The following is a 27626-nucleotide window of genomic DNA, read 5'->3' as shown; positions in this document are numbered from 1 at the left end:
CAAATCCATTACTCCCTGCTTAGCAATTCCATTATGTTGACAGTCTCGTCTGAAGAGAAGCCATCCATTGACAATACTTACGTCAACAAAGTGGAAGAAAAACCTCAAATAAAAACTTCCGAGATCTTAGATTAATTCGGTAGTAGCTGATAAGTCCATCTAGAAGGTCCACTCCCCCCATGAACTTATTGTATGTTGTAACACGATTTTAGGGCAAGTGACATCAATCTGCTCACGACCCTTTAGAGTCAAAGCGTTGCACAGTGTTGATAGGGCAAGCAGACTCAAAAGTTGACGCAAGAGACACCCCTCGATTGTCTAACCATTTTACAGCCCTAATTTTTACCCCATCAATTGTTGCCTCTTTTTCCTCATAAGACCCCACGGCCTTTCTTTTTCATTTCTTGGTCAGATGAAAACAACAAGCCTGGAAATCGTCCTAGTCGAATGGTCCCGAGGGATTGGAAACCAATATTTGCTAGAGTCACTAAGAGAGCTGGTGATGAGTACCAGTTATCAAAATAGATTAAGAATTTGTTTTCATTACGAGGCAAGTGTTCAACCAGTCGTAAAACAACATTTGAACTAGCTCCAATGTCAGGTAGGGAAGTAGCAGGTAGTATGCGACCAGTGTAGATCTCAAAATTGTGAATCAGACCCTTGCTGTCACAAAGTACAAACAGTTTGTATCCCCACTTGTGGGGTTTCATCGGGTTGTACTGTTTTTAGTAAAGATGTGCCTTTGAAGGGCACAATCTGTTCATCAACACAGAGCATTTGTTTCCTCAATAGGAATGTTTTTGAATTTGTTTTGAAGAGCATCAACTAGTGGGCGGATTTTAAATAGCCTATCTTTGTTTGGATCATTCTGTAATGGCATGTGATCATTGTTATTGAAGTGCAAGTTGGCCTTCAGTTCCTCCCATCTGTTACGTGACATAACATGTGCAACCTTTTCTACTCGTGTATTTCCATTCCAATACATCCTACTCCTAGGTAGACCATAAATGCTCATGTAGATGCAAATGCCTATAAACTGCTCTACTTCCTTCTCTGAGGTATTCAAGGGTTTATTCGGATTTTTTTGGACACTATACAAGTTTGACTGAGTAGCAATCAAAGTTAAAAGGTCATTGTCAAAAAAATCTTTGAAGTAGTCAACTGGAGACTGAAGTACATGTTCGTTACTTAATTCTAGCATTGGCGGAGAAGGTTTCTCACTGTTATCTGGATTCACTTCATTCCAAGCAGGTGCTGGTTTTTTTGGAATCTTCTTTTTTGTGGCTGTAGACGTTGAAGGGATGTTCTCTTCGTCTTCATCTGTGACATCACTGGAGCTCGCTGCATTGTTCACTGAAACAAAAACAAACTCGCTGTTGCCTTGCTTTTTTTTCAAACCACAAAAAAGTATGTATTTCACACTAAAATAAATAACATATTGAGGTCTTTACTAGTATATAACAGCACCGCTGAAACAATTTTCTATACAGCCTAGTGTAACATAATCTGAATTATCCTAACCGTGTGCATTAAAAATGGTTGCTGTCATAACAAGAAAAGACATATAATAAACAGAACATAGCCTAATTAGTATTGATATAAATTTAGATTAGTAAGTATGAGCCTAACTAAGTTAATTATGGAATTAATGGTATAAATAAACTTACAAAATAAGGCTAACTTGTTCTTTTTGTCACGGCCAGGGGTGTAATCTGGATCCTCATCTGAGTCATCCACCAAACTGTCTTCACTGTCATCGGGGGGGTAAAAGCGAAGTTGTGTTGTTATGTCTTCTTAGTCGACAATGTGACATCTGACAAAAAAATAAAACATTGTTGTACAAAAAGCTTGTAGGTTGACTTTAATGCCCAATGTGCCATTTTTGGGACGAACTGAAAAAACTGCAGTTTTACAGTTGTGCCCAAATGTGACAAATTTGGCACAAACCTAAAAAGCATCATAAAACATAAACTAGACATATTTTATGAACTAAAACTACTGTAACAACACTTTCAGTTAACTATGTAAACTAGACCATATTTTATAAAAAGGGTACTTACTTTTTTTCTGCTAAATACAGGTATATGAAGACTTAGAGGTTATGAAGAATTGGTGTTTTTACTGTGTATGGTAGATCTGCTCACTGGCTGTAGTTCACATAACTGCCACCAGGCAACAGCACAGTACAGTAAATTATTGAAAATAGTTCCATATGTGTCACAATGGGCATTTAAGGTTGTAATTTCATTCTGACACTATACTACATGCATAAAATGGGTATGTGACAAATTTGGCACAGTGGGCGTTAAGAGGTTAAACGTAACAATACTACTGTATATTCATTATTTAATATTTGACTTGTTGCGTTACCCAGAAAACAAATATTATTCCACTATAAAATAATAGGATTTAGAGACGAAATTTTGTTCACAGCATTCAAATAGTGATTTATAAAAAAACATTAATTTAAGCAAAGTTACTACACGCTACTTCTTATTATACTAATGGCTTGATATCAATATATGCTGAATTAAACATTTAAGCTTATCTTATTTAATTATTTTATATCTAACTATTCAAAAGTACAGAAAAATTTGTTGCATGCTCTAAAGATTTATAATACTATAGCACATAGCATGGGCCCCGTTTTATATAATATACGATATAATAAGTTAAAACTTCTATTTTTGTACTATAGAACATTGTCCATTAAAAAATATAAATCATGTTGAAATATCAAAGGTTCTTAAAATGAAAACTTGCACTTGTATCAAATTAAAATAACCTGCAAACAATTTATGTTATTATAACATAAAAACATTACATGGCAGTATCATAATTACCAAAAGAAAAAATCATTATCTTTAAAGCATTTTATACTGATAAAGGAGTAAATATTACATATACTCAAGCATTCATACATTTATGATAAATAAAAGTTACATACTCGTATATGTAGGCTATACAATTATGTATTTATTGACACATCGAAAACGTAATTTCAAAGTTTCATTTAAACTTTACAACGGACAATATATCATTTGTTTCTACGACCATTATCTTCAAAGCTCAATATGTACAGTAAATATTAATTGCATAAAATTACGTACAAATCGTTAATTTACAATATACAAAAGCAGAGATAAACATATAACATCCTGTTTTAGTAATTATGGTAATTTTTCTTTTCTTTAAAATGAAATTAATTCAGGATTCAAGACGTAAACTGGTAGACAAACCAATTAGGGCAACTTTCAGTCTAGATTAGGCTGCTTTGGTTACCAATTTTGTAAAATTAACTAAAAAAATAAAATTTTTTTTGTATCAAACAAATTAGATATTTGTTATAAACCAATGCGGAGTCACAATATAGTGGTAGTAAGAACATCTTAAATTAACCATTAATAAAAAAAGTACACTCCCGTTCCCTCCTTATACCACCATTTTTTTTTCGCCCACGACTATTGCGGTTAACTATTGGCTTCTGGTCAGTTGAAGGTGGTTGTTGGGGGAATACATACCTATTATGAACAGTTTAGTTTTGTGTTTTGTTTTATTAAATGCATGTTAGTGAAACTAACACGCAACAAAGTGGTTGTGATTCCCCCGGTAACTAGAACTAGACGGTAGGGCTCACGCGCATGTGGCTGTGAGACCGTGACGTCATATGCACCAAGCCGGCCGCGCCGTCCACTATGTATGCCTAGCTCCTCTGCTGTAATCCTGACAGAAAGCGATTTTATCAAGCTTATGGTTGGCCTTTCGTGTTACCTTACTTAGGCCTTGACTATTATTATTTTGCTAACACTGACTCACATGTCAAGAAATTTGTTTTGAAATTAATTATGATATTAAGTTTTGTAGGCTAAGTTAGTTACTACTGAAGAACTACTTAGTGTAATTGATTTTTAAATATTTAAATATTTTACAAGTACAATAAAACTTTAATTTTTTTTTAAGTGTACCGAAAAGGTTCAGGGGTTAAATCATAATTTCGTTAAATGAGATTTTTTATGTGCAGTATTTTATTATTGAAAAAATCTACATACACTATAAAACATTGAATAAAATAAAATGTCAAAACAGTTGTAAAGACCAATTTAATAAATAGATTTTTAAAAGGATTTTGTACCGGCAAACGTAATTAATATATATTTAAGTTAATCATTTAGAAATGTTACAAAACTAAAATTATTGAACAATAGTGCCTTGTGTTTGACGTAAATCGTTACATCAATTCTTTATTTTGTTCATATTCTTTGATTTTTTTCTCGCAGTGTCAGAAGTTTCATCTTTTTTCATTGCTCCTTTGAGTTCTTTCCTCTTGTTCAGTTCTATCATTCTTATAAAGGATCGCGTTCTAACATATGTTGCAATAACAAAATCGTCCACTTCACTGAACTTTCTTTGATTATATCAATCAGCTTCTTCATCACTTGAGGAATTTTATTTAATCACCGTAAAATCGTTGGAAAACTTTTTCAAATTCTAAAACAATGCTTAACCATTTTGATGATGGATTTATTAGAGCACCCCTCGAAAAAACCGAAACCCAGTCAGAATTGTTTGAGTTTCCAGTTCTTTCTCCATATTGAAAATAACTCTTAAGGCCTTTTTTATTAACACGGTATGCTACATAACCAGCTAACATTTTGATTAAATCTGTGTTCTCTTCAGGGTAAACTAGTTTATTATTAGTTATTTCAGTCAACTTTTCAATCAGTGATGCTGGAAATGGAAATAAATTCTTCATTATACATATCGTTCGCTTCCAACTTGCCATCTGTCAAGTCTGCTTCTTTCTTCTGCCAAATTTTCTATTGACGATTTTACAGTTTTCTTACAATTACGTTTATCTGCACGTATTTGTCTTTCAATGGATCCCAAAGTGTCGGTTGAAGTTGGGAAGTTGGAACTGTTGGTATTTTTTGTGTTGGTACAGAGGATTCTTTCAGTTTACGTCTGGGTGGTAGACCTAATAATTCCTATTTCAAATCACTTTCATAATCACTTTCCAAGAAATGTTCCAAGCAAATTCGGGCTGTTTTACTGTTGAATTCATCTTTCCGTTTGCAAAAATGCTGCCATTGTTTGTGAAGATCTTTGTCTTTTGGAAAAACGTGAAATGACAATTTCAATTTCTTCGCATTATCCAAATGGTTTGTACAACCCGCAACGGCACAACACAGCATTTTAAAGAGAGATAAATACTCAGTCTATCAATAAAACTCAGTAAAAACAGTCCGAACACTACAAACACAACCGTTGTGGCGACAGACCTCACTACAAACAACTAACAACACTAGAGCGCTGTGTCTAGTGCAGGGCGGTCGGTCCGCGTGACGTCATCTGCCCGACGATCCACTGCGCATCCACCTCGTGAGCGCTACCTTCTTGTTCTAGTTACCGTGATGATTCCTGACCTATGCGTGTCACGTAGCTCTGGTATGATTTAAATATGTTAGCTCTGTATGATGTAGATTGTACAACCTACAGGTTGGTTATTCACCGAAATACGAGATGAGATTGCAGATCTGAAACCTTGTATTACTGATTTGTTTGTATCACTGAAAGTTGAAAAAAGTCCGGAAAAATCATGTTTCCTTTACCTCTTCAGTCCTCCAGCAACTTGGGAGCCACTCTCAGACCTTGGTTACTGTCCACTGTGGGTTGAATGCGAAACCTCGCACTTTGCCCTGAGTCTTTGGTCTGTTTAACCTGTTTGTGATGCTATTTGGTAACTAAATATCGATACTGTTATGCAGGGTAAATTAAGTTTTTCTTCTTTTCAATATCCACATTCACTTTTTATATATTGGATTGTATACGAAATTTATAAAAGTAATTTTATTTATTAATATTGGATTTACGGTTAAATCATAAGTTGTTATAATACTATCATTTTATATTGTTATGATTAAAATTCACTATTACTAAGTATAATAGGTAAATAGATATGTTACATTCACTTCAAACTAAATAAATACAAAAGATTAACGACAATATGCAAGGCTGTAGTTCCATAGCACAAGAAAAACAAAACATTTCTTCACACAAGTGACGTATTAGGTTTAAGATTGAACATTAAGTAGAAAGTTTGTAGAGTCAGAGAACAGAATATGCTTTGGAATCCTTCTGTGAACTCAAACTGAACAAAACTAGCTAGTATATTGTCTTGAAGTACTGTAGTATCTTCCTTTTACATAAGTAGATTATTACTGGATTTCCTTTATTAGGTAAAATAATATTTAATCATTTAAACTGATGTATGATTTATAAAACTTTATTGAGACATGACGGATTTGTTTTCATAAATTAGGAAGAATTATTAGATTTCCTAAAATGTTTATTTCTTGGACTACATATATTATTTTGTGTGTTTAATGTTTTCGTGTGATAATATGACCTTTGTTTCTGTATAAAGCGTTGGAAAACCGTTTGGAATTTCTCTATTTTGTTCTTTGGGCCTTATATTTCTCTTAGTTTTAAGATGGAGGCCTACATAGTGTAATACAGCCAGACCTAAAAATTACTACAACAGTTAGTCTTTAACATTCAAACCTTTTTACACCCTACCAGATATATCCAACATTATGGAAAACATTTTCATTTGAAATCTTGGTACTCTTACTAACCTGTTAAGTGACATACTTATTGCAAAATAAAAGGGTAGATATAGATCCCAAATTACAAGCCTATTTAATTGATACCTTATGAATCGATGCACCATTTTATGTTGTTTGCAAAAACGCATTACTATGATTTTAGATGATGTGGTCGAATGGATTAAATCTTTCTTCAATAACAGATTCCATGTTATAAGGCTGTGAAAAGAAAAGCCTTGACGTTTGAGAAGGATAGAGGTGTTTTACAAGGTACAAGGAAGTTGTCTGAGGCTAATTAGGTAATCTTCTTTAAAGCTGACTTCAAGTTTGTTTGCATATTTGCACTGCTTATTTATATGTTGATGATTCCCAACTTAATGTCTCTTATTCGTCTTGCTAGGTGGAAACATCCATTAATTAGCTGAATTCAGACCTAGAAGGAGTTGTCGAACGGTCTGGCTCTCAATGATGGTAAGTGAACGGTTTTTCATTCAAAACCACGCCCCTTAGTAGAAGCCCTTAACGGGAGTGGCATGAGGGCTATGTTCGGTGGAAGGAGTTTGTAAGTTGATTGAATCCAGAGCAGTGGTTACGGTTTTTTATTAATCTTGGATGTTTTGCTCACGTCTCTTTTTACCTAGAGGCCTTAATATACTATCTTTGGTAACCATATGCAAGGTACATACTCGCTGTATGATCCACAAGTTTCTTCCCTTCAAGGAGGATCAGTTCCTGAGTGACAGAACAACATTCCCGGAGGAGGTATGACAGCAAAGTACCCGCCATGATCGGGAACTTCACGTTTTCAGAGTGAAAAGTGAGATCAGAAGAAGATTCTTGTTCTTTGGCCTAATGGTGTACTGCTGCATATCTGAAAGAGAACATATCCTCTCAAGTTATGTAAAAAATATTAAGAAGTTTATTTGTAGTTTTTATATCAAAATTAAGATTTTACGCATGTGTTGATATATTTTTTTTATTTTCCATATAGTTTAGTTAAATACATTTTAGTTAAGGATATTCTATATAATTTATTTAATGTAGAATTTATAGTGACATGAGTTTTCTGCCAATGCGTGTATCTGAGAAACAATCGAATTAATAAAGTAATTTTTATTTATTTATATCAAAGCTGGTCTTATTACTGTGTGGTAAAATTGAAACATTACTATTGAATTTTATTTATTTAATCAATAAGAATTATAGGACTATACGATGATCGTTCAAACCTCAATGAACTATTGTTATAAACTTATATAAGATGTAATATGACATAAGCAAGTTTTTATTTTCAAGGTTCACTCATTGTATACATTGTTCTTATATAAAATGCTTAGCTACAACGAAAGTTATAAATAGACGATTCTTATGATCAGATCCCAAGATTATATACCTTTTTCACGTCCAACATGTGCTTGTTTGAAAGGATCTTAACTACTGTGCCAGTTTAAATAGACAATACAAATGTAAAGGAAACTAATATAAATTTACGCTCATACAGCCCCATGAGAGCATAATTGCAAGTGAGTCATCTTCTTTTATATAACATATTGAGCACTTCAATAGATGCAAGTCATCAGTTCTATCTAATATTAAAATCAAATAAACAAATTTAAGTTTAGGAATATACAATAAAGAGGGTCTAAAACAGATATACTAAAATAATGATAAACATTTTTAGACTAACCAAGTTCTTAATTACTCTACACGTATAAACTTCTAAAATTCAAAAAGACAGTTCAGCATCCATAGAATAAACAATATAAGGGTTAATTGCTATGTCATAACAAAAGTGTAGCGTACATTAAGAATTCAGAAATTCTGTGTCTCTAATGACATAACGGAGATATAAAATGTCTGTAGAACTTTTATTATTGTACTTTTAAATTAATAATATCTATATTAATGGTAATTAAAAATACATTTCCGAGAGTAAAAATAAAATTATTGACTTTCTAGATTATATCACTAAACACCACACATCTACTATAATTGCTTAATCATCTTATAAAATAGAAGTTTTTACTATCGATGAATAAATGTTTTACCTGATTGTTTCACTAGCATTCCAAATAAGCTGTTTTATAGAATGTTTTAATCGATAACTCATTGAAACGTTGCCATTATATATATAGTAGTATATAATATAACTATCATTTTTATATTTAATAACAAATAAAAAGCTAGTCCATTGTAAAGTGGTATACAAAACTTATGTTACGCAATAAAAAAAGAACCAAATCAAATTAAAAGTATGAATCAGGAAGACATAGTTGTCCTATCAGTAAGACGCGGAATAACATACTCGTATGAATGCCTTGGATACCCTTAATGATACCTCCTAATCTTAATGGGGCAAATCCTACAGCTTGAGAGGCCAGAAAAACTTCATTTATGTTTGACTGGCTATTTACTGTATGGTTTCTTTATTTCTATCTGTCTGTGTGTGTTTATGCCTTTCGTTACTTATATTTGTTTGCCTATCCGAACGATATCTTGAAAATAAAAAGGTTACAGATATGAAATTTTGCATAAAGTTTCAACTCTATACCAGTTACACTGAGTTGAATGAATGTGCTTGGATGTAACGTAAATGCGATTTAGGTTATCGTTAGTGGATATTTTATTATAGTCTTATAAGTAACCATGATGTCAACAAGACAATAGCAGAATAAATAAACTTATAAACCTACTACGTACACTCATATATGACGTAAAGATGTGAAATTTTAATTCTCAGAGGAAAACGAACGATAATGCGTTGAAAATTCTTTGCAAATGTTCACTGTCAACATTTGATTTCAGCGCTATCTGCAGTAGGTAAAACATCGTCTCTCAAACACTGTCTTCGGGACTTTCTAAGTTAATTTATAAAATAAGTAAAAACTTGACTTATTTTCTTACCTTTAGATATTACTTTAAATACTTGTTAACGATTATATAAATAAAATAAGTTAATGGCACGGTTATGAACTTATTTAATATTAGTCAAAAATAGAGTAACAATTAAAAATATACTTTTGGGCAGGGTCTGGTGGTTTCAATGTTCTTTATAATTTATCCTACTTACTAACTTTCTACTTAATAAAACATAAAAGTTGACTTCCCATCACGTTGAAGTTGACTCATTCACAAAGGTGTTGTGATATTGGCTCGACATTGCAATTTTAGTCGCAGCAAGGAAGATTAAAATAAAAGTTTGAGATGGATTGTCGTACTCGAAGTTAAACAAGAATTTGATCTCAAAGAGGGACTCAGGTTACTTAGTACGGTAATATGATATTAAACTGTAACGAGTAACAGTGTTGAGAATCTCTCTCTCTCACTCTCTCTCTCTCTCTCTCTCTCTCTCTCTCTCTCTCTCTCTCTCTCTCTCTCTCTCTCTCTCTCTCTCTCTCTCTCTCTCTCTCTCTCTCTCTCTCTCTCTCTCTCTCTCTCTCTCTCTCTCTCTCTCTCGCTTTCTCTTTATGTCACTCTCCTGTTTAAAGCCAGTAAAACTATGTTTACCGTAACGTGACTTCACCAATCAAAGATTTATCAAGGAGGCACTTAACCCGCATTAGCGTAGGAGATACGTAACAGCAATGTAGAGTTTCTAGCTCTCTGCTTATTGGTACACATGTAATGGAACCTGGTAATTATTGTATCCAATTATCTTGCACAAATATCCTCATATATCCGTCTATTAATCTTTATATTACCCACTGTTCTATCAGTTCTGTCGTTTTGTTAATTTTATGATATATCAAGAGAATTATAACTATTACATACCTAACAATTATTGCATATTTTAGGATGTTTCAAAGTCAACGCCGTTCGTTTTTAGGAAACATGGAAATAAAATTTTCACATAAGGTCAACATAAAATACCCTATCTTGTAACATCATTGAGCAATTAAGGCCTAAGCTTTATCTTTACTTTCTATTTTAATATTACTTTAAACTTTCGTTGATATATATTGCAAGTTTGATTGTTTTTCCTTACCAAAATTCAAGAAGTAGGAGAATAATAGTTTTGTATGGTAAACTAGCAATTCATGTTTCTTTACACGCAAATTTTCAACATGCTAGTTACATCGCTCTGGTATACTTTGTTGCCTTTCACTTAAGTTTAAGTCATGCATGAGTGTAGTCATTTACCTGAATGAGAGATCAGATTGATGATCTCGACACGTAGTGTTACTGATTGTATTGGTTTACTAAACTATGGCAAATGTCTGGAAAATCGTCTTTCCTTCACATTCCTTCCATTGCGAAAACCAAACTCAAATAAAAATAATATATAACATTTAATTGAGGATTTATAGCTACAACAAAGTAAAACTTTTGCTATACAAACGAGAGAGATAAATGTTTTCTTGCGTAAAGTTTCCTTTACAACAACGCCAAGTCTTTTATAATGAATTATATTGTAGATAAATCAAGAAAGTTATTAAAGAGCAGTCTTAAGTCAAACAGCTTTTATCCTGCAATTGTCTCTGGAAATAAATCAAATATATTAACGTTTAAAATGTTTTGCGTTAGATGGTTTAACGCTGCATACGATTATTTGAAAAGTCATTCAGACACGTTTTCATTGCGTTAAGTTTATTTTACAGATAAACATGCTCGTGCTGACATTGATTCGTTTTAGAAGCACACTATGTTTTTAACTTGCATGGTAGCCTTTAATTTAAATTATTATAAAATCCAGTTGTATTGATTTATTTTATATATCAAAGCAAAGATTAAAATGAGCTTTTATTGTAATTGAAACTCAATATCATCGAAACTAATGTTCAAACCACGTGAAATATTTTACATGAGTGAATTTTAAAATATTTATTTACGAAGGATCTAACCCATTATACAGAGTTTAGTTGCTCCTTAATTTCATTAAGGATTTTAATTATTTGCCAAACTAACAAAGTACATTCTCAATTACATATACAAGGTACTTTAGGCAAGTGATCATTTCCTTATCAAAGGCTCAGTTCACAATTTTGCAGCGTCGTTTCATTAAGTAAGACGAACGTATAAGTTATATCTTTATAAGTTATAAATAATACGTGAAGATATTCTGGTAATTTCATGATTTATGAGATACCAGTTAGATTCTTTAGGGATCTGAATGATACGGCTCTGAGAAGTCTCAAATAAACTCTTTAGTGCATCTTAATGTCTACAAGCTAAAACAATGGAAAATATAACATAGCTTTCTCTTTGAACAATTATGCTATACACTTAGTCTTATTCATTCTTTGTAGTATTTACCGAGACACGCTTGGCCTATAGAAGCCTTCTTAGGACCAAGTTAAGTTCATCCGGTCTTAGCACTTGTAAAGTTCTGTATACGTTAAACGTTAAAAATCATAAAAGTTTCTATTGTCCTATTTGAATATCGAGTCCATGTCGAGTTAAAAGCTTGAAAATGTTTTTCGTAAATGTAATAACTTATATACAGACATGTTTTAATCAAACAAAGGTAAAAAATAAGGTTAATAAACATGGTAAAGATAATGTTCAAATTCAATCTTTAAAGTTTCTAACAAAAACATCACTCCAACGTTCCACTTTTTATATTAAAGGCAATTAAAATTGTAAAATATGTCTTTGGTGTTTTGATCTTTTTATATACGAGTACTTCACTTTTTATCATTCAAAATAATTAAAAATATAGCCTTGTAGTATATAATGTTATGCTTTATAACCTTTTGGTTTTAAAAATCTCCAGTCTCTTTGTTAAAATATACTCACAGTAGTATATACAAATTTTAAAACTCAGTGGTTTTATTATTTTATTGTTACAGTTATTACTTATCCCGGTATAATATTACGATTAAATTAAGTAGACCAAATCTTACTTTATTTATTTATTGTCTTTTAGATATGGTTAAAATTTAGTTTTTAAGTTTTAACTACATACGGCTATTTTGTAATTCTACAGTTGCATGAGAGGATTTTGGTAATTGTTGTAAGCTTAGAACCATTCACATAAATACAAGACTGTTTAGCATATTATATACTCGGGAGACGGACTGAGAGAAGCACGCAACTTCCGTATCCGCTTTGTCATCCCTGTAGCAGGAAACTGTGGATTACTCCCGGTTCCACTAGAGTCATTCATACTTTGATGTGTGTCTCAGACAATTTAGCCTGCTACATAGCCGGGAAAGGAGTGAGAGAAGTACGAAACTTTCGTATTCACTTTGCCACCCCTGTAGCAGGAGACCGTGGATTACTCCCGGTACCACTAGAGTCATTCATACTTTGATGTGCTCTCAGACAATTTGGCATGCTACATAGCCGGGAAAGGAGTGAGAGAAGCACGAACTTCCGTATTCACTTTGTCACCCCTGTAGCAGGAGACTGTGGACTACTCCTTGTTTCACTCGAGTCATTTACACGTTGATGTGTGTCTCAGATAATTTAGCCTGCTACATACCCGGGAAAAGGAGTGAGAGAAGTTCGAAACTTCCGTATCGACTTTGTCATCCCTGTAGCAGGAAACAGGATTACTCCCGGCACCACTTGAGTCATTTTTACTTTGATGTGTGTCTCAGATAATTTAGTCTACTATATACCCGGGAAACAGACCTAGAGAAGCACGCAACTTCCGTATCGACTTTGTCATCCCTGTAGCAGGAAACAGGATTACTCTCGGTACCACTTGAGTCATTTTTACTTTGATGTGTGTCTCAGATAATTTAGTCTACTATATACCCGGGAAACAGACCTAGAGAAGCACGCAACTTCAGTATACGCTTTGTCATCCCTGTAGCAGGAAACTGTGGATTGCTCCCTTAACCCTCGAGTCATTCATAAATTGATGTGTGTCGAAATTAGAGAAAATTTAAATCTGTGTTTCCAATTTTCTGATGATTTCAATATAAAAATTAGAACACTGAATATTAAACACTCTACAATTACAGTCAACAATTTTTCGAACTGTAATTTATCCACAGAGACACACTGAAAATAATGCTTAAAAAATTAATCGTAAGCTCAAGTAAAGACATTCTGCGGTATCCGGAGAAGTTCCTATTGAACTGATTGTTTTAATTTGTCATAATAATGAAGCTACAAGTATAAATAAGTAAAAAATAGTGTAAATTACCGGTGTTGTAATAGTTATTATTATGACTATTTGCAACACCATTGCGGTTGAAAGGGGACTCATCAGAAAAAGCAATTTGAGTATGCCAATTAGGACCTAGCTCATGAAACTCAATGATGCGAGAAAAAATTCCACTCTACTTTCGGGGTCATCTCTAAGAAGACTATGTACTGGGTGCTTTATAAAAGTTTGATTTTGTTTTTCTTAAATTATTCTCTGTACTAAAGACTTTGGAATACCAGTTTTAAGTTCAACCTTTCTTAGTGATTTCAGTTTACCTGGAAAGCGGAGCATTTATGAGCATACTAGTACTTCTATTTCCTCATTTTATCCTCTAGAGTACTTTTTACGACACTTCAAGTTCCTACCAAAAGATATTTCCACTTAGTAATTGTTGGATTACTCCTGGGTAGGCAACCTAGAATTGTCTAGTTTGCTTGTGTAATATTGCCAAAATCAATAGCTTACGCACAACGCTTCAATTTTTTTTTCAACATTAAAAACAATTTCTCGAATTTCAATATCAGTAAAACTGTATTGGAGGAGGATAGTTTATATTTTTATAGCACAAGTAATATTCCTAAATCAAACAGATGTTTTCAACAATTAGCGTTATTAAACAGCTGTTCTATATAAACAGCAAATTAGTAATCACATCAGGATATTCAAGAAATAAATTTTTATGGGAAACAAAAGGGTAAAATTTTTAATATGTCACCATTTTGATTTATCAAGTGTTAGGGAGCTTAAAGTTTTACATGGTATTTTTAAAACCTACTTTATTCATTGTGTAGAGTTTAAAACATTCTGTGCATAAATAGGTAAGTAATATAGTTTTAAAAGTTTATACTCTTCATTGCTCACTGTTTATTTTTTTCTTTAATTTTAAAACAAAGCAAAATAAATTTGACGTTGGCAATATTAATGATTTGAAAAAGTAATACTCACACATTCGCAATTACTAAAATAAGTTTTTAGCAAATTTGCTTATCATTTTAAACTGTTACGATGAAAAATAACATTGTATGAACTTTCACTCCTAAATGCACAGGACATTACTAATTAATGCATCATTATTAATACTCTTTTTGGCTTAATAATTCATCCAAACTGACCTAAAATAATTCAAATGTTACTGAAATTTTCGGAGCAATTCAATCAAATATCATGGCATGTTGGCGGGAAATTTGATTCATGGGAAACAGTTTCCCTCTACGAATAAGGGCCACAAAACAGTGTTCTGTAAACTTAAATATAAAATTGATCAAGATAATACCTTTGACTGACTATCAATTTTATCACGAGTGTGTAGATTGTTTTAAAATATATGTTAACATAATTATTATGTATCATGATTTCAACAAGAAAAGAAAGAATACTGCGGTAACAGCTAGTCTTATAAATAAAATGAATTGCAAAACTTATTGCTAAGCACTAATTTGAGAATACATAGTCCAATTTAGATCATTCTCTTTATAACATGTACGCTAAAATACGCGGAAGGTTTATATAAAGAGAATGATCAAATCATTTATTTGGAAGATTTTGAAATTCGGATTAAATGGTGTTACTTAAGCTCAATAATTGAAATTAACTGAAACTTAACATTGACATGTTGACATGTTTAGCTGAAGGTTGAAATATATTTTAATAGTTAAATTGAAGTATACAGTGCTCGATCAGAAATACATAATGCACATAGTAAAGACAAAGATTATATCTAACTTTTACTCCAGGTTGAGCCATTGATAAGTTAAAACACCGAATGCAGTATAAATATTGCATTCAATCACTGTTATAAAACTGTCCTTAACGAACAAATATTTGAATAAATTCACATAAGGTACTCCAAAAAACGTTAAAATTCTGCAATAAAGAAACTTAATAATAATATTAAAGTTTCTATTTGAATATGAAATATTGTACAAATTGAATGATCAATAACGAACTGTCAATTCTCTCTTTATTTAGTTAAAACTAAAGTCGGTATAAGTCAGTATTATATGTTAAGGTTAAACAAATTTACATTGTCTCGTTTAGAGAGAATATAAAACAAAGTTTAAACAAATTGATCCTTTAAGCTTAAGCGAAGCCTATCACTCCAGGGGTTGAAAATTTTTTATTTCTGTATTTCTACCTGCACAATATTTTGAGACGAAGTGGTGTAACTACTTGAGATTATGCGTGACACTTTTGTTTTTATTTCATGCTGTTTTGGAAGTGTTGCAACACATACAACACAATATTTTATAGAATTAGTGTGTAGCATTGTGTTAACCGAAAAGTACAGCTTGTATTATTAAAACACACACACACACACACACACACACACACATATATATATATATATAATTAAATTGAAAAATTATTTGCTGTATATATATATATATATATATATATATATATATATATAATGCTTCTCGCAGCATTAAATTTGGGTCTACTTCATTGAAAGTTATCACTCGGTAGGCTGACATTTCCTTTTACTACACCCACACACACACACACACACACATTTCCTTTTTCTTTTTGTTAGGTTATTGATTTAATTACTAAAGTAATTTTATATTATAAATGCAAAATTGTGCTCCTACGATTTAAAATTGTTTTAACATAATGGAAATAAAGATATTTTTGATTTGATTGGTTTTTGGTTTAACACAGGGGGAGTAACATTTTATTTTCTGTTTAATTATCTACCTTTTTATCTGTCCTCAAGACATCTCGAGAGTGTAATGAGCTGTAGACTTAAAAATGGACGTGTCGAGCCAATTAATAATAATAAATGTAATGGTATTTATACCTGATATTAATTCTTTTACGGTCCAAGCTTTAGCGAAGCCTATCTCGGAAAAGGGTGGAAATAGTTTAATCTCTGTCTGTCTCCCTGCCTGTCAGTACGTTCCTCTGCCTCTCTGTCTGTATATCTGTATGTCTGTCCGCACGATGGATTAATGACATTCAATACTTGAAATTTTTCACGAAGCTTTATTTCTATATGACCAACACTGAGTTTTGAGATTGATAATGGGCCATTTCACTCCTTGGAACTTGGCTAAGAATTAGTGAATGTATTTACATTAGTATTATTCGTAGCCATCGTGACAAATAAAAAATATTTGAATACGTTTGTAAACAAATTACTAATAATAATTTATAATTTGAGCATGTTAAAATTTTTTCTGTGATTGATAATTAAAACGAGAAATAATACAGTAGGATGTTGATTATAAATTTAAATTTTCATGCAACTTTATTTCTACATAGCCCAGAATGTGTTCTAAGACTGGACATAAGTTTTCTATCAATCCCTGTCCTGTATGCTTGTTTACCTACCTACAGGACATCTCGAGACTTTATTTCTACATAACCTAGAATGTGTTCTAAGACTGGACATAAGTTTTCTATCAATCCCTGTCCTGTATGCTTGTTTACCTACCTACAGGACATCTCGAGACTTTATTTCTACATAGCCTAGAATGTGTTCTAAGACTGGACATAAGTTTTCTATCAATCCCTGTTCTGTATGCTTGTTTACCTACCTACAGGACATCTCGAGACTTTATTTAGTAATAAGTTAATAATCTTTCATGCAACCTTGCGCACTCTGTTTCGCGAAACATGATATAGCGTACTCCTTCTTCATATTATAACAGTCTAAATGATATTGGACTTTTTAAAATCTTATATTTTGCAAATTATAAAACAGCTGTATTACAGTTCTTACAATCACAATTTTACTCTATTACAATTTTATACCATTGCGAGTTTTTTTTCTGGTTGCAACAACGAAAATTTACATTATATTATAATTACTATTTGGCGTCTACTAAAACATTTGAATATATGAAAAATAATTTAAACTAGAAATTTTTTTAGCTATGTTTTGAGTAAATATCTAGAGTTAAAAATTGTGTAAAACAAGACGAATACGATACAATTTGTACAACAAACTTTTATGAAGTAGTGCATAAATTTGATAAGTTTCTATCTTATATGAAATCCTACATTAATGCCTTTTTCAAGAGACCTAGTTTCTTATAAATAATACTATGGTTCTATATGTATCTATCCTTATTTTGGTGACCTAAAAAGTAAACGCAGGTTAATCCAATAAAAAGCTGGCCTATATGCTTTTTCAATGTTTTCATAATAACTTTGTAATTATATTTAGCATTTAAATATCAAATCTCCGAGACGAATTTTAATAACGTTGAAACTTAATATTTATTAAAATGTAAGTAAATTCTCATACTAATACGAATGCGATTAATTTTAGCATTTTTAAAGTAATTAAAAAATCAGATTTTTTTCAGATAATTCTATTACATCTCATTTTCTAAAAGCATTGATAAAACTTCTCTAGACAGTATTAAATTATATAAAATACGGTATACGACAAAGTATTAATATTTAAAGTAAATGGTTTAGACTATGAATTTACTAGGTTGAAGGAAAACCAACAGAGTGTATGTATTTTGTGGGACAATACTATGACGTCACTTGCAGTAGTTTGGAAAATTGTAACACATGGTATTATTTAAAGCAATTCGTTTTTATGAAATTAAGTAACGTAAAATACACTCCTTTAATAAGTTTTTATATTAAGACTGATGTATGCAATAAAACAAATGTATGAGTCTTCCAAAATAACAATAATTGGTATTTTTGCAGTGATATATTTCTGAGATATTATTTCTATTCCTAACAATTACTTAGATTTACGTTTAGTTGATTTTAATTACAAGATCTTAAATTAAATCTGTCAATAATATAATATGGGTTACATACAATTTTAAATATACTGTTCTGAAAGAAGCAAATTAATTTTTTTCCAGCTCAATAAATGTTAAAATATTCTGATGCTTTCAGCAAATATTCGAAGGTGAGCTTGTTTAAATCACCCCTAACAAATATGAATCACACATTAATAACTAGTTTATATACTGACAATATAACCATTACAGGACTATCCTTCTAGCATCTATAAAAACTTTAAATTTAATCTAATAAGGACCAGTACACACAATACTTCCATCAGCAATAGATTGATTTCCCTTAGGAAACAAAGCTCAGTAAAGCCAAACACGAATCGATTGTGACATGATGGACATCTCGCTAACCTCCACCCTTTGGATCTGTCTACTTAGCACTACCAATCAAATGGCTCACATTGTGTGTGAAACGTAATTGAATCTACGCCGCTATTTATTTCGGTTAAGTTAGTTTTAAATTTAGAAATTGAAACTGCTTCAAGAGTTTATATTTAGTATGGGTGAGAAAACAAATTTTAGTTGACTCTATTAGCGATACGTATTCTCGAGAACTCGTTTAACCTTTCAGCCATAATTTTATCCTTATATTAAATAATAAAATCATGTTTCATATTCTATCCTGGCTTTTTCATAGTGAACACTGATTAATAATCGCATGATGAGAAAAATGTTTAGGCAATAGCAACAATAGCGCTGAAAATCCAATCTAATCCTCTTTACCGGAGCAGTTAATTTGGAATTGTTAAATCCACTAGCAAAAATATGCACCCACGTAAGAGATTGCCTAATGACCCGTCTTATTTTGACCCAAACTAATATCCATAAAGATAAAACTTAAGGAACAAAGTATTTATTAGTTAAAGTAATAATATATCTATTGCACCTAATGTCATTGATAGAAATCACTAGCAATCAAATATTGTACGATATAATTTAGTTTTTAGTTACACCTAACCAATATAATTATTTTTGTGAACGGTGTTCACTTTTGGCTGGCCTATATCTTCCAGTTGAACTGGGTAGGGTTAGAGCAAAAACTATATTTCAGTTACTTATGTGCAACCGCAAGGTTGTTGTGAAGCTGCACGTGACTTACTTTAAATGTTGTGGCATCTTATTCAAATACAATGCACCAGTAATGCGGAATATTCAGGACATAATTTAAGAATGTTAACGGTTTTATATATCTTTTTGCAAAATAATATACAATATGATATTTTAATAATTAGTTATAATTGAAATTGAAAGCATACTACTTTGTTCGATTTTTATATACGTTATGACAGCTTTGACGTCATAGATATATTTACTTTCATAAAAGTTTTTAATGTTATAGCTTCGTATTTCCCAGAATTTTAGAGTTGATATATCTTCAGTCTTAGTCCACTTTTGAAGCCATCAAAAATATAAGTGAAAATGAAGATCTATATAATCGAATAGTAAATGTTCCTACTACTTTTAAAATATATAAATATAAAATTAAAATTAAAGATAAATCTAGATATTATTACTGTTTTTACTATTATTATGACTGCTTTAATTATTAATTGGATACGTTGTAGAAAGACCGAAAGCTAATTAAGAAAAATTACAACTACTAATAAAACAAGATCTGAAATGATAGAACAAATATGTGAAAATCTTAAAGAAAAACGTGAAGAAAATCCTATTGATAAATCTATTTAAACAATAAAGTTTGACAAGTTCTAGTGAAAATATTCCTGTTTACACAAAACCATATGTAATGTGACCTAAGATCAAAATATTTTTCTAAAAACCTCCTAGAAAATGTGCAAAATAATAAAGGATATCTCTCTTTAGAATACGAATATAAAAGAAGTAAATGGCGAATCACGAACCCTTCCAATGTATAGTACTATTAAATCCAGCGAAATGTACAATATTGATGATTTTATTACCAAAATATTCGACAATTTATTTTATATCAGGAACTGACAAATAATTAAAATGCAGGATATGGATGGACGGTGGAACGCTGCAAAACAACGTAACGTTAATTTTGAGTCTAAATAAACACGAAGGTGGGAACGCCAATTATGAAAGGAATTCATAGAAAAAGGCTTGTGTGGATTTCAGCTTTATTTCTTAATCAAGTGCGTTAATAAAAAAACCCTATCAAAATGCGTATAGATATAAGATATATAATCAAATTTATGAAGGATGAAATATTTTGTGAAACTGACTATCCATCACCCGTTAAAAGAGGTAATATTGTTTGGAAAACGAAATTTGGATCCAAAATACATATATTGGAAAATATATTTAATTATACATATTTATAATAAATGTTTTATATATTATATATTAAAAATACCAGAAGATATGACGCAGAGTCAATTTATTCAATTTAATGTTTGTAAAAAACGACCAAATATTTGGCTATAATTTGGTAAAGCACTTATGTAGGTTCTTATGCCCTCAACTATCTAAACACAGACATATTCATTTTGTATGAAGGAGATGTTTAAGCCATTTTTACAAAACACGAGTTTTAACAGGTCATTTAAACACATGAAAACAATGTAAGGTTTTCAAGCCAACTATTTCATTTCCAGATCAGAAAACTAAAATTTACCAATTACCGAAAAAAATTCGTAACTAATACATAATTTAGGTGGATTTTGGAAGAGTTTTACGGAAACTTCCAACTTGTTAGAACGATCCACAAAAACCATTAACTACCAAGATATGTACAGAGTTATATTCCCTATGTTTGTTTCCTTCATTTTGGTAAAAGATATTATTAATCATAAACCTATATAAAATAAAGAGAAAATTGAAGAAACTGTGCCTAATATACGAGCAATATTACACAAGATTTATAATTTGCTTAGCGGAAAGGATGTCAAACTATCATTTCTTTATTTTTATTTGTCCACAGTACATGTCTACAGTAAAATTAGCTATACGATAGAAATAGAAAACTAAACATCATAGTTATCTTCTAGCACTTCAGAAACATTGATTGATCATCTGATTGCTGACACCAAAGTAGAAAAGTGTGGAGTTATAGACACATCAAGTATTATTGATCATCGAGGATTGAGAATAACAGACCATACACTGATATATTGTGACTTAAGATTCGAACAAGAGAAGACTCAGGCCAAGTTGATAAGGTTCAGTGATTACTCCAAATTTAATTTTAATGAAACATTGGCAATGGCTGCTGAAGTGGATTGGAGTAGAGCATGTGATCTCAGCAGTGTTGATGATATAGAATATTTCATAACTTCCAACATTAAAAGCATTTTTGACAAACATGCTCCAATTGTCACTAAAAGAGTAACAAAAAATAAGGCCCCCTGGAGAACCCGAGAAGTTATAGAACTCACAAAAGTGAAAACCAGGTTGAAGAGGTAGTTTCTTAGGACTCAGAATGATGCTAACTGGTCAGAATATAAAAGAGTCAGAAACACACTGAATAGTGCTATAAGATCGGCAAAGAAGAGATATTTTGAAGATAAACTGGCCAATTGTAGAGACTCTAGTATTTTCTGGAAATGCTTACGGCAGAATGGTGTAGTGGGGTCAAAAGATCAAAAACCGCCTCCAAACATGAATACTAATGATATAAACAAGTACTTCACTGAGATGGGCACGTCTTGCGAACCAGATGAAGCATTGGAGCAGTTTTATGATATGAACAGAAGGGTAGGACTAACTAACGAGTTTAAGTTTAGGATAGTTTCACACGAAGAGGTGGTGTCAGCAATGAATGAAATTACCTCTAAGGCAGTAGGAACAGACGACATCGGTATTAATATGATAAGAGCAGTAAGCCCATATGCTATTGATGCCATTACCCACCTTGTAAATATGTCCTTGGCAAGAGATGAGTTTCCACAGACATGGAAGATGAGTATAATCAAACCATTGCCGAAAACACAGATACCAACAAGTGTTTCTCATCTTAGACCCATATCAATCTTACCAGCCATGTCGAAAATAGTGGAAAAATTGGTTGTGAGACAAATTGCGGATTTTGTTGATGAGCAAAATATTCTACCGAAACTCCAGTCCGGGTTCTGGAAACATCACGGGACATGTACTGCACTGGTTAACTTGTTTAGTGACTTGTTTGAGACTCGGGACGGAGGCCGGTGTAGTTCACTAGTCATGCTTGACTACTCCCAGGCTTTTGACTCAATCAGCCATTCTTTATTGCTTGCAAAGATGAAGTTTCTTGGTTTCGAGGATAATGCACTAAACTGGTTTAGGTCATATCTTGTTGAGAGGCAACAGATGACGAGGATGGGTACGATGACTTCTTCTCCTCTGGTGAAAGCTAGGGGTGTCCCGCAAGGAAGTTGTCTAGGCCCGGTACTCTTCACATTGTACACATCAGATCTGGACAACTGTGTGCGCCACTGCAAATTCCATTTGTATGCCTATGATTGCCAGTTGCATATGCCATTTGGGTTAAATGGGTTGGAGGAGGCTATTGCTAACGTAAATTCAGATTTGGAGAGCATGCGAGTGTGGTCGGGGAGACATGGTCTTAAGCTGAACGCTAAAAAGTGCACGGTTCTCTACATAGCATCAGCGGCTCAGGTGCAGTGTATCAAAGAGAGCAACGTGCAAATCATGATTGGGAATGAAAACTTGAGTGTAAGTGACACGTAAAGACGCTTGGCGTTGTGCTGGACAGTGGGCTGGGGTTTTCTGACCATGTGTCGTATGTTTCTCAGAGAGCACTGGGGAGACTGCGAGGCATGTATACGCTGAGATCCATCCTTCCGGAGTCCGTTAAGCTGCGTCTTGTCCTGTCTGTCGTGTTGCCAATTTTTTATTACTGTTTTCCTGCATACGGCAATAGCATCTCAAAGGAAGGCGCAGAACGAATTCAAAGAATGCAAAACACTGCAATTCGATTTGTATACGGGCTCTGTCGAAGACATCACGTGTCACCCTTTCGAGATGTTGCAGGACTCATGACCGTGGATGCCGTGTGTAGGATGCAGACTTGCTGCCTTATAAACAATGTACTGTTCCAGCGGGAGCCACGGTACCTGGCAGAAAGGCTGTGCAGTCGTGCTGAGATCGTTTGCCGCAACACTCGGCAGAGTGACCAACTTTACTTTAACAAAGTGAGGTTGGAGATTGGTCGAAGGGGGTTTTCCCATTTTGGTTCCAAAGTTGTACAACGTTCTCCCTTGTAACCTTAAATTGCTTAAAGGTCGCCATTTTAAACTTCAGCTAAAGAAGCACCTCTTTTCACTGGAGTGATCGTTTTATACTTTTAACTTTGTGATTTTAACTGTTTAAAATAAGTTAGTGTCTAAGATATATTGTATCATGTTGACGTGAGTTATTATGAAAAACAGATGTATCTGATAATCGCTTGAAATAAAAGGCATGTTTATTTATTTATTTATTATATATGTGTGTGTGTGTGCGTGCGTACGTGTGTGTGTGTGCGTGCGTGCGTGTGTGTGTGTGTGTGTGTGTGTGTGTGTGTGTGTGTGTGTGTGTGTGTGTGTGTGTGTGTGTGTGTGTGTGGTGTGTGTGTGTGTGTGTGTGTGTGTGTGTCGCTGTAAAAGAGAAAATGTTTCAACGGGCCTGTATATTATAAACTACAGTTACAAAGCAGTTGCGTATTATAAATAGGCAAATACTAACTAAACGCGTTAAGTTATCATGCATATTTGTCTTTAAAACCAAATTTCTGATAGATTTAAACTTTACTATTAGGCTATTTTATAAAAAAGGACGTGTAAAATTGCTATAAACATATACTTTTATCAGATTTTCTTGATTATGGCAGCAAGGTAAACTCTACATCGGTGTTGACAATATAATTCACTAGAATTAGACGGTCTTAGACACGGCCTACGAAAAGCGTGCGAAGCCGCTAGAAATAGCTAGTAAAATATAGAATACATTAGGTGACTTATCACGATCTCAAAATATTTGAAAATACTGATTTTTTTATGTCTTCTTTAAAAAACATCCTTTTCAGTTACTTTTATTTTGAGGTGAGATGACATTACTGTAGAATAAAATATGTTTTAATAAATATTTGTTTTCACTATTTTACCTCTATGTGTACAGAAATGAAAAAGCATATGTAATTTAAATGTAAAGGTATATATTGTGAGTAAATAAACTAATCCAACACAGCAAAACAATTTAGAACTCATTAATGTGAGTGTTCTAATGCGATTAGATTGTAAGGCGAGCTTAAAACAGAGATATAACATTTACATGTATGATGCTGACACGATAGTTGGAAGTTGTTTGTAAGGTATTTGTGTCTGCAGATGCTCTTACCTGTAGACGCCAATTTATATCATTATAAATTTAATGAATGTAACACCCTTAGAACTTTTTAGATCATAATAAACCATCCGCTTGAAATGGTAATATTGAAATAAAATAACTAGAGTATTAAACTGCAGCTGCAAAAGTTTTAAAATACTACTAATTTTTCAATATTGATGTTATTTACTTTTATACGCATTTATATGATTATGTTATTGAAGTAGGGCACTTTGGAATAAATGTATAATATTTTAACGAAGTTGATACACTACAGTCCTACGATTTTTTACAGACGTCTATTGAGTACTTATATTAGTTTTGTCCAAACATATATAAATGTGCATAATATTCAATAGATTTGTTTAAACCAATAACAGAATAATTTATTTTATTAAAAAAAATTACGTTGTCAGGCTTTGACAGAGACAATGCTTAACGTTTGGTAGCTTTTGTGTAAAGATACCTCGCATGGACTTTATTTTTAAATCTGTTGATTTCCTAAAGCTGTTAACATAACAAATTCAAATTAACTTATTCGTCTCATCCACTTTTCTTGCGTTTATTCAGTTTTAGTATTATTGATCTGGAATAGATGTGGGTACCTTATTGTTCGACAGGATGTATGTTAAGCTAGAAGTTACTTATAAAGGTAGCGACAATTAGTAGAAGACAGCATGTAAACAAAAATAAGAACATATTGTTTTTTATACAAGGTTTTATCACCCCATCCCACTGAAAATACATTTTTATACGCAATAGTCTAACACGTTTATACCTAATTGTACGATTTAACACTACAACAACAAAAATATTAACTCTTTTAAGGTATAGAGTATTCTAATGTCTGACAATATTGGTCCAATCTATGTATTGTTTACTGTTAATACATATGAATCAATGAGAAATAACTGGATAATTCAAGTAGAAATTTGAAAATACAAATTTTGGATATATTCTGTTAAGAATATTTTAAACGGACTACTTAGGAGGAGCCTGTTATATTATGACTGTGTCTCAGGTTAAAACCAAGAAGTGTGGTGTATCCAAGAAGAAACTAGAAGCTTTCAGACTAGTAGAATTACTTTCAGGAACCAATAGTGAACTCTAGCTCAGATATTTACATATTACAACAATCCTGATTTAGATCTATATGTGAATTGTAACATTTTGTTACTGAACGATGATATACCTGAAAATATTAATATGCATGTATCAGAAAATGATTTATTACGCTTAGTTTATATTGGGGTCTAAGTCAGGTTCAAGGATACATACTCGTACAAAATTGAATTTACAGCCTTCTAAAAACTTTGTGGACAGTAAGATGAATGCAGTTTCTTTATTTAACCTGGTATTTCCTATTTGATAGTTATACTAAACTAAATTAGTACTTTATGTGTTGAGTATTATGTTAAGTGTTCAAGATACAATAAGTGAAAGATATGAATGACTTTCCTTAAGTATGTTAAGTAATTATGTTAAGTGTTCAAAATACAATAAGTGAAAGATATGAATGACTTTCCTTAAGTACAGTTGCCCAAGAAAACACTAATAAAATTTATATTATTCTAATTGGGTGTGTTTGCGACTTCAGTTTTTTATATATTTTTATACGGCGGCATATTCATGCAAAAATCTATCTCTTGTAAATGTATGATTAACAAACAAAAATAAAAACAGAATAACTAGTATTGTGGAGATAATTAGTTTACAACTAAATGTACAGGACATCTTCAAAACTTTAATCCATGTAACCGCTTGGAGCATACCATTTTTTGCCTAAAATTGAGTAATATGTGAAACACAGACACAAATGTGACCTTATCATACAGTCTGAATAGATGCCCTTCATAAGAGAATATTTCGGCCCAAGCAAGGCTCATAGAAGGCCAAAAACGCCGTTTGAGGAAATATCCACAAAAAGTACGAGAAGGCGAGTACCAGAACTTGTAGATATAAGTACATCAGAAGGGCTTAAGTTTCCTGCTAACGTTGCAGCGGGAATTACTTCATCCTCTCAACGATGATCTCTTACTCCTCATCAAGTTTTGGTACTTTATTTACCAGAGCGTAAATTTTAATGGGTTAACCTCTGTTGTTAATTCTGTATATTCAGATTCTTTTCCTAGTTTTTATAAACTGAATAAAGCAAAACATTCTCTATTTTAAATTAAAGTTAATCCTAGAGAAACATCTTCCAAGATAACTTATAAGCTTTACTTCAAGTGACTTCTCAAAGTATAAGAAAATTTTAAATTTTGGAGAAAACCTGGATTCATTGAAATTTTATTTCAAGTGTGTGTTCGGTGGCTGCAATGGGCACAGCCATTAAAAAGACATTAGGATACAGTTAATAGTAGTAGTGATGAATTTTTGTTTCTTAGCAGCCATGTTTCCTTTGAAAGTCATTGACATTAAAATATACGATTGTGCGAAGTAATCCAAAAATATAATCAACTCTCTACTGTAGACTCATTAAATAAATACTCCAAAAAGAGAATTCAGATCTTTTTTGTGAGGAGGAATGATACATGAAAGAACAAATACTAACTATATATCTGCTAATATCTTAAATGGTCAAGATAGTGGTGTATAGTTAACACTTAAAAAATATAGTTCGGTTCAATGAAGGGAGTGAAGTCAATACTTTATCTAAAACTAATACCTGTACTAATTGTGTAATTTTCGGAGCTAATTCCACGCTAATAAATATTGAAATGGTACTCCAACGTCTTTTACCAGTTGTAAACTACAGATTTGGTTTATTTAAGCTTAACTGTTGGATCATATTTTTCGAATGCCTCCTCCATATTGGGTATAGAAAACCTATGAAAAATTGGCAAATTCGAAGAAATGACATTATGC

The 27626-nt window shown here is 32.3% G+C and overlaps 1 protein-coding gene across 1 annotated transcript; it reads right to left on the bottom strand.

Moving 5' to 3' along the window:
* Positions 1-763: 763 nt before the first annotated feature.
* Positions 764-7391, bottom strand: LOC124355812 (piggyBac transposable element-derived protein 1-like). The gene is made up of 3 exons (XM_046806967.1): positions 7292-7391; positions 1668-1793; positions 764-1353 (listed from the first exon to the last, which is right to left on the bottom strand). The coding sequence occupies exons 1-3, from the start codon at positions 7389-7391 to the stop codon at positions 764-766; spliced, it is 816 nt and encodes a 271-aa protein (XP_046662923.1).
* Positions 7392-27626: the final 20235 nt, after the last annotated feature.

The sequence above is a fragment of the Homalodisca vitripennis genome, chromosome 2, assembly GCF_021130785.1.
Source record: "Homalodisca vitripennis isolate AUS2020 chromosome 2, UT_GWSS_2.1, whole genome shotgun sequence".
NCBI classification, from domain to species: Eukaryota; Metazoa; Arthropoda; class Insecta; order Hemiptera; family Cicadellidae; genus Homalodisca; species Homalodisca vitripennis.
Note: the sequence above shows the minus strand (reverse complement) of the source record. Positions and strands in the feature narration are given on the sequence as shown.

What these genes read in the sequence shown, in the direction of transcription:
- LOC124355812 (XM_046806967.1), bottom strand. Translation starts at nt 7,391, where the DNA reads ATGGCGGGTACTTTGCTGTCATACCTCCTCCGGGAATGTTGTTCTGTC. An exon ending in ACTTGTGGATCATACAGCGA is followed by an intron (nt 1,794 to 7,291) that starts GTATGTACCTTG and finishes TTGTCGACTAAG; the next exon opens with AAGACATAACAACACAACTT. An exon ending in GAACAAGTTAGCCTTATTTT is followed by an intron (nt 1,354 to 1,667) that starts GTAAGTTTATTT and finishes TTTTTGTTTCAG; the next exon opens with TGAACAATGCAGCGAGCTCC.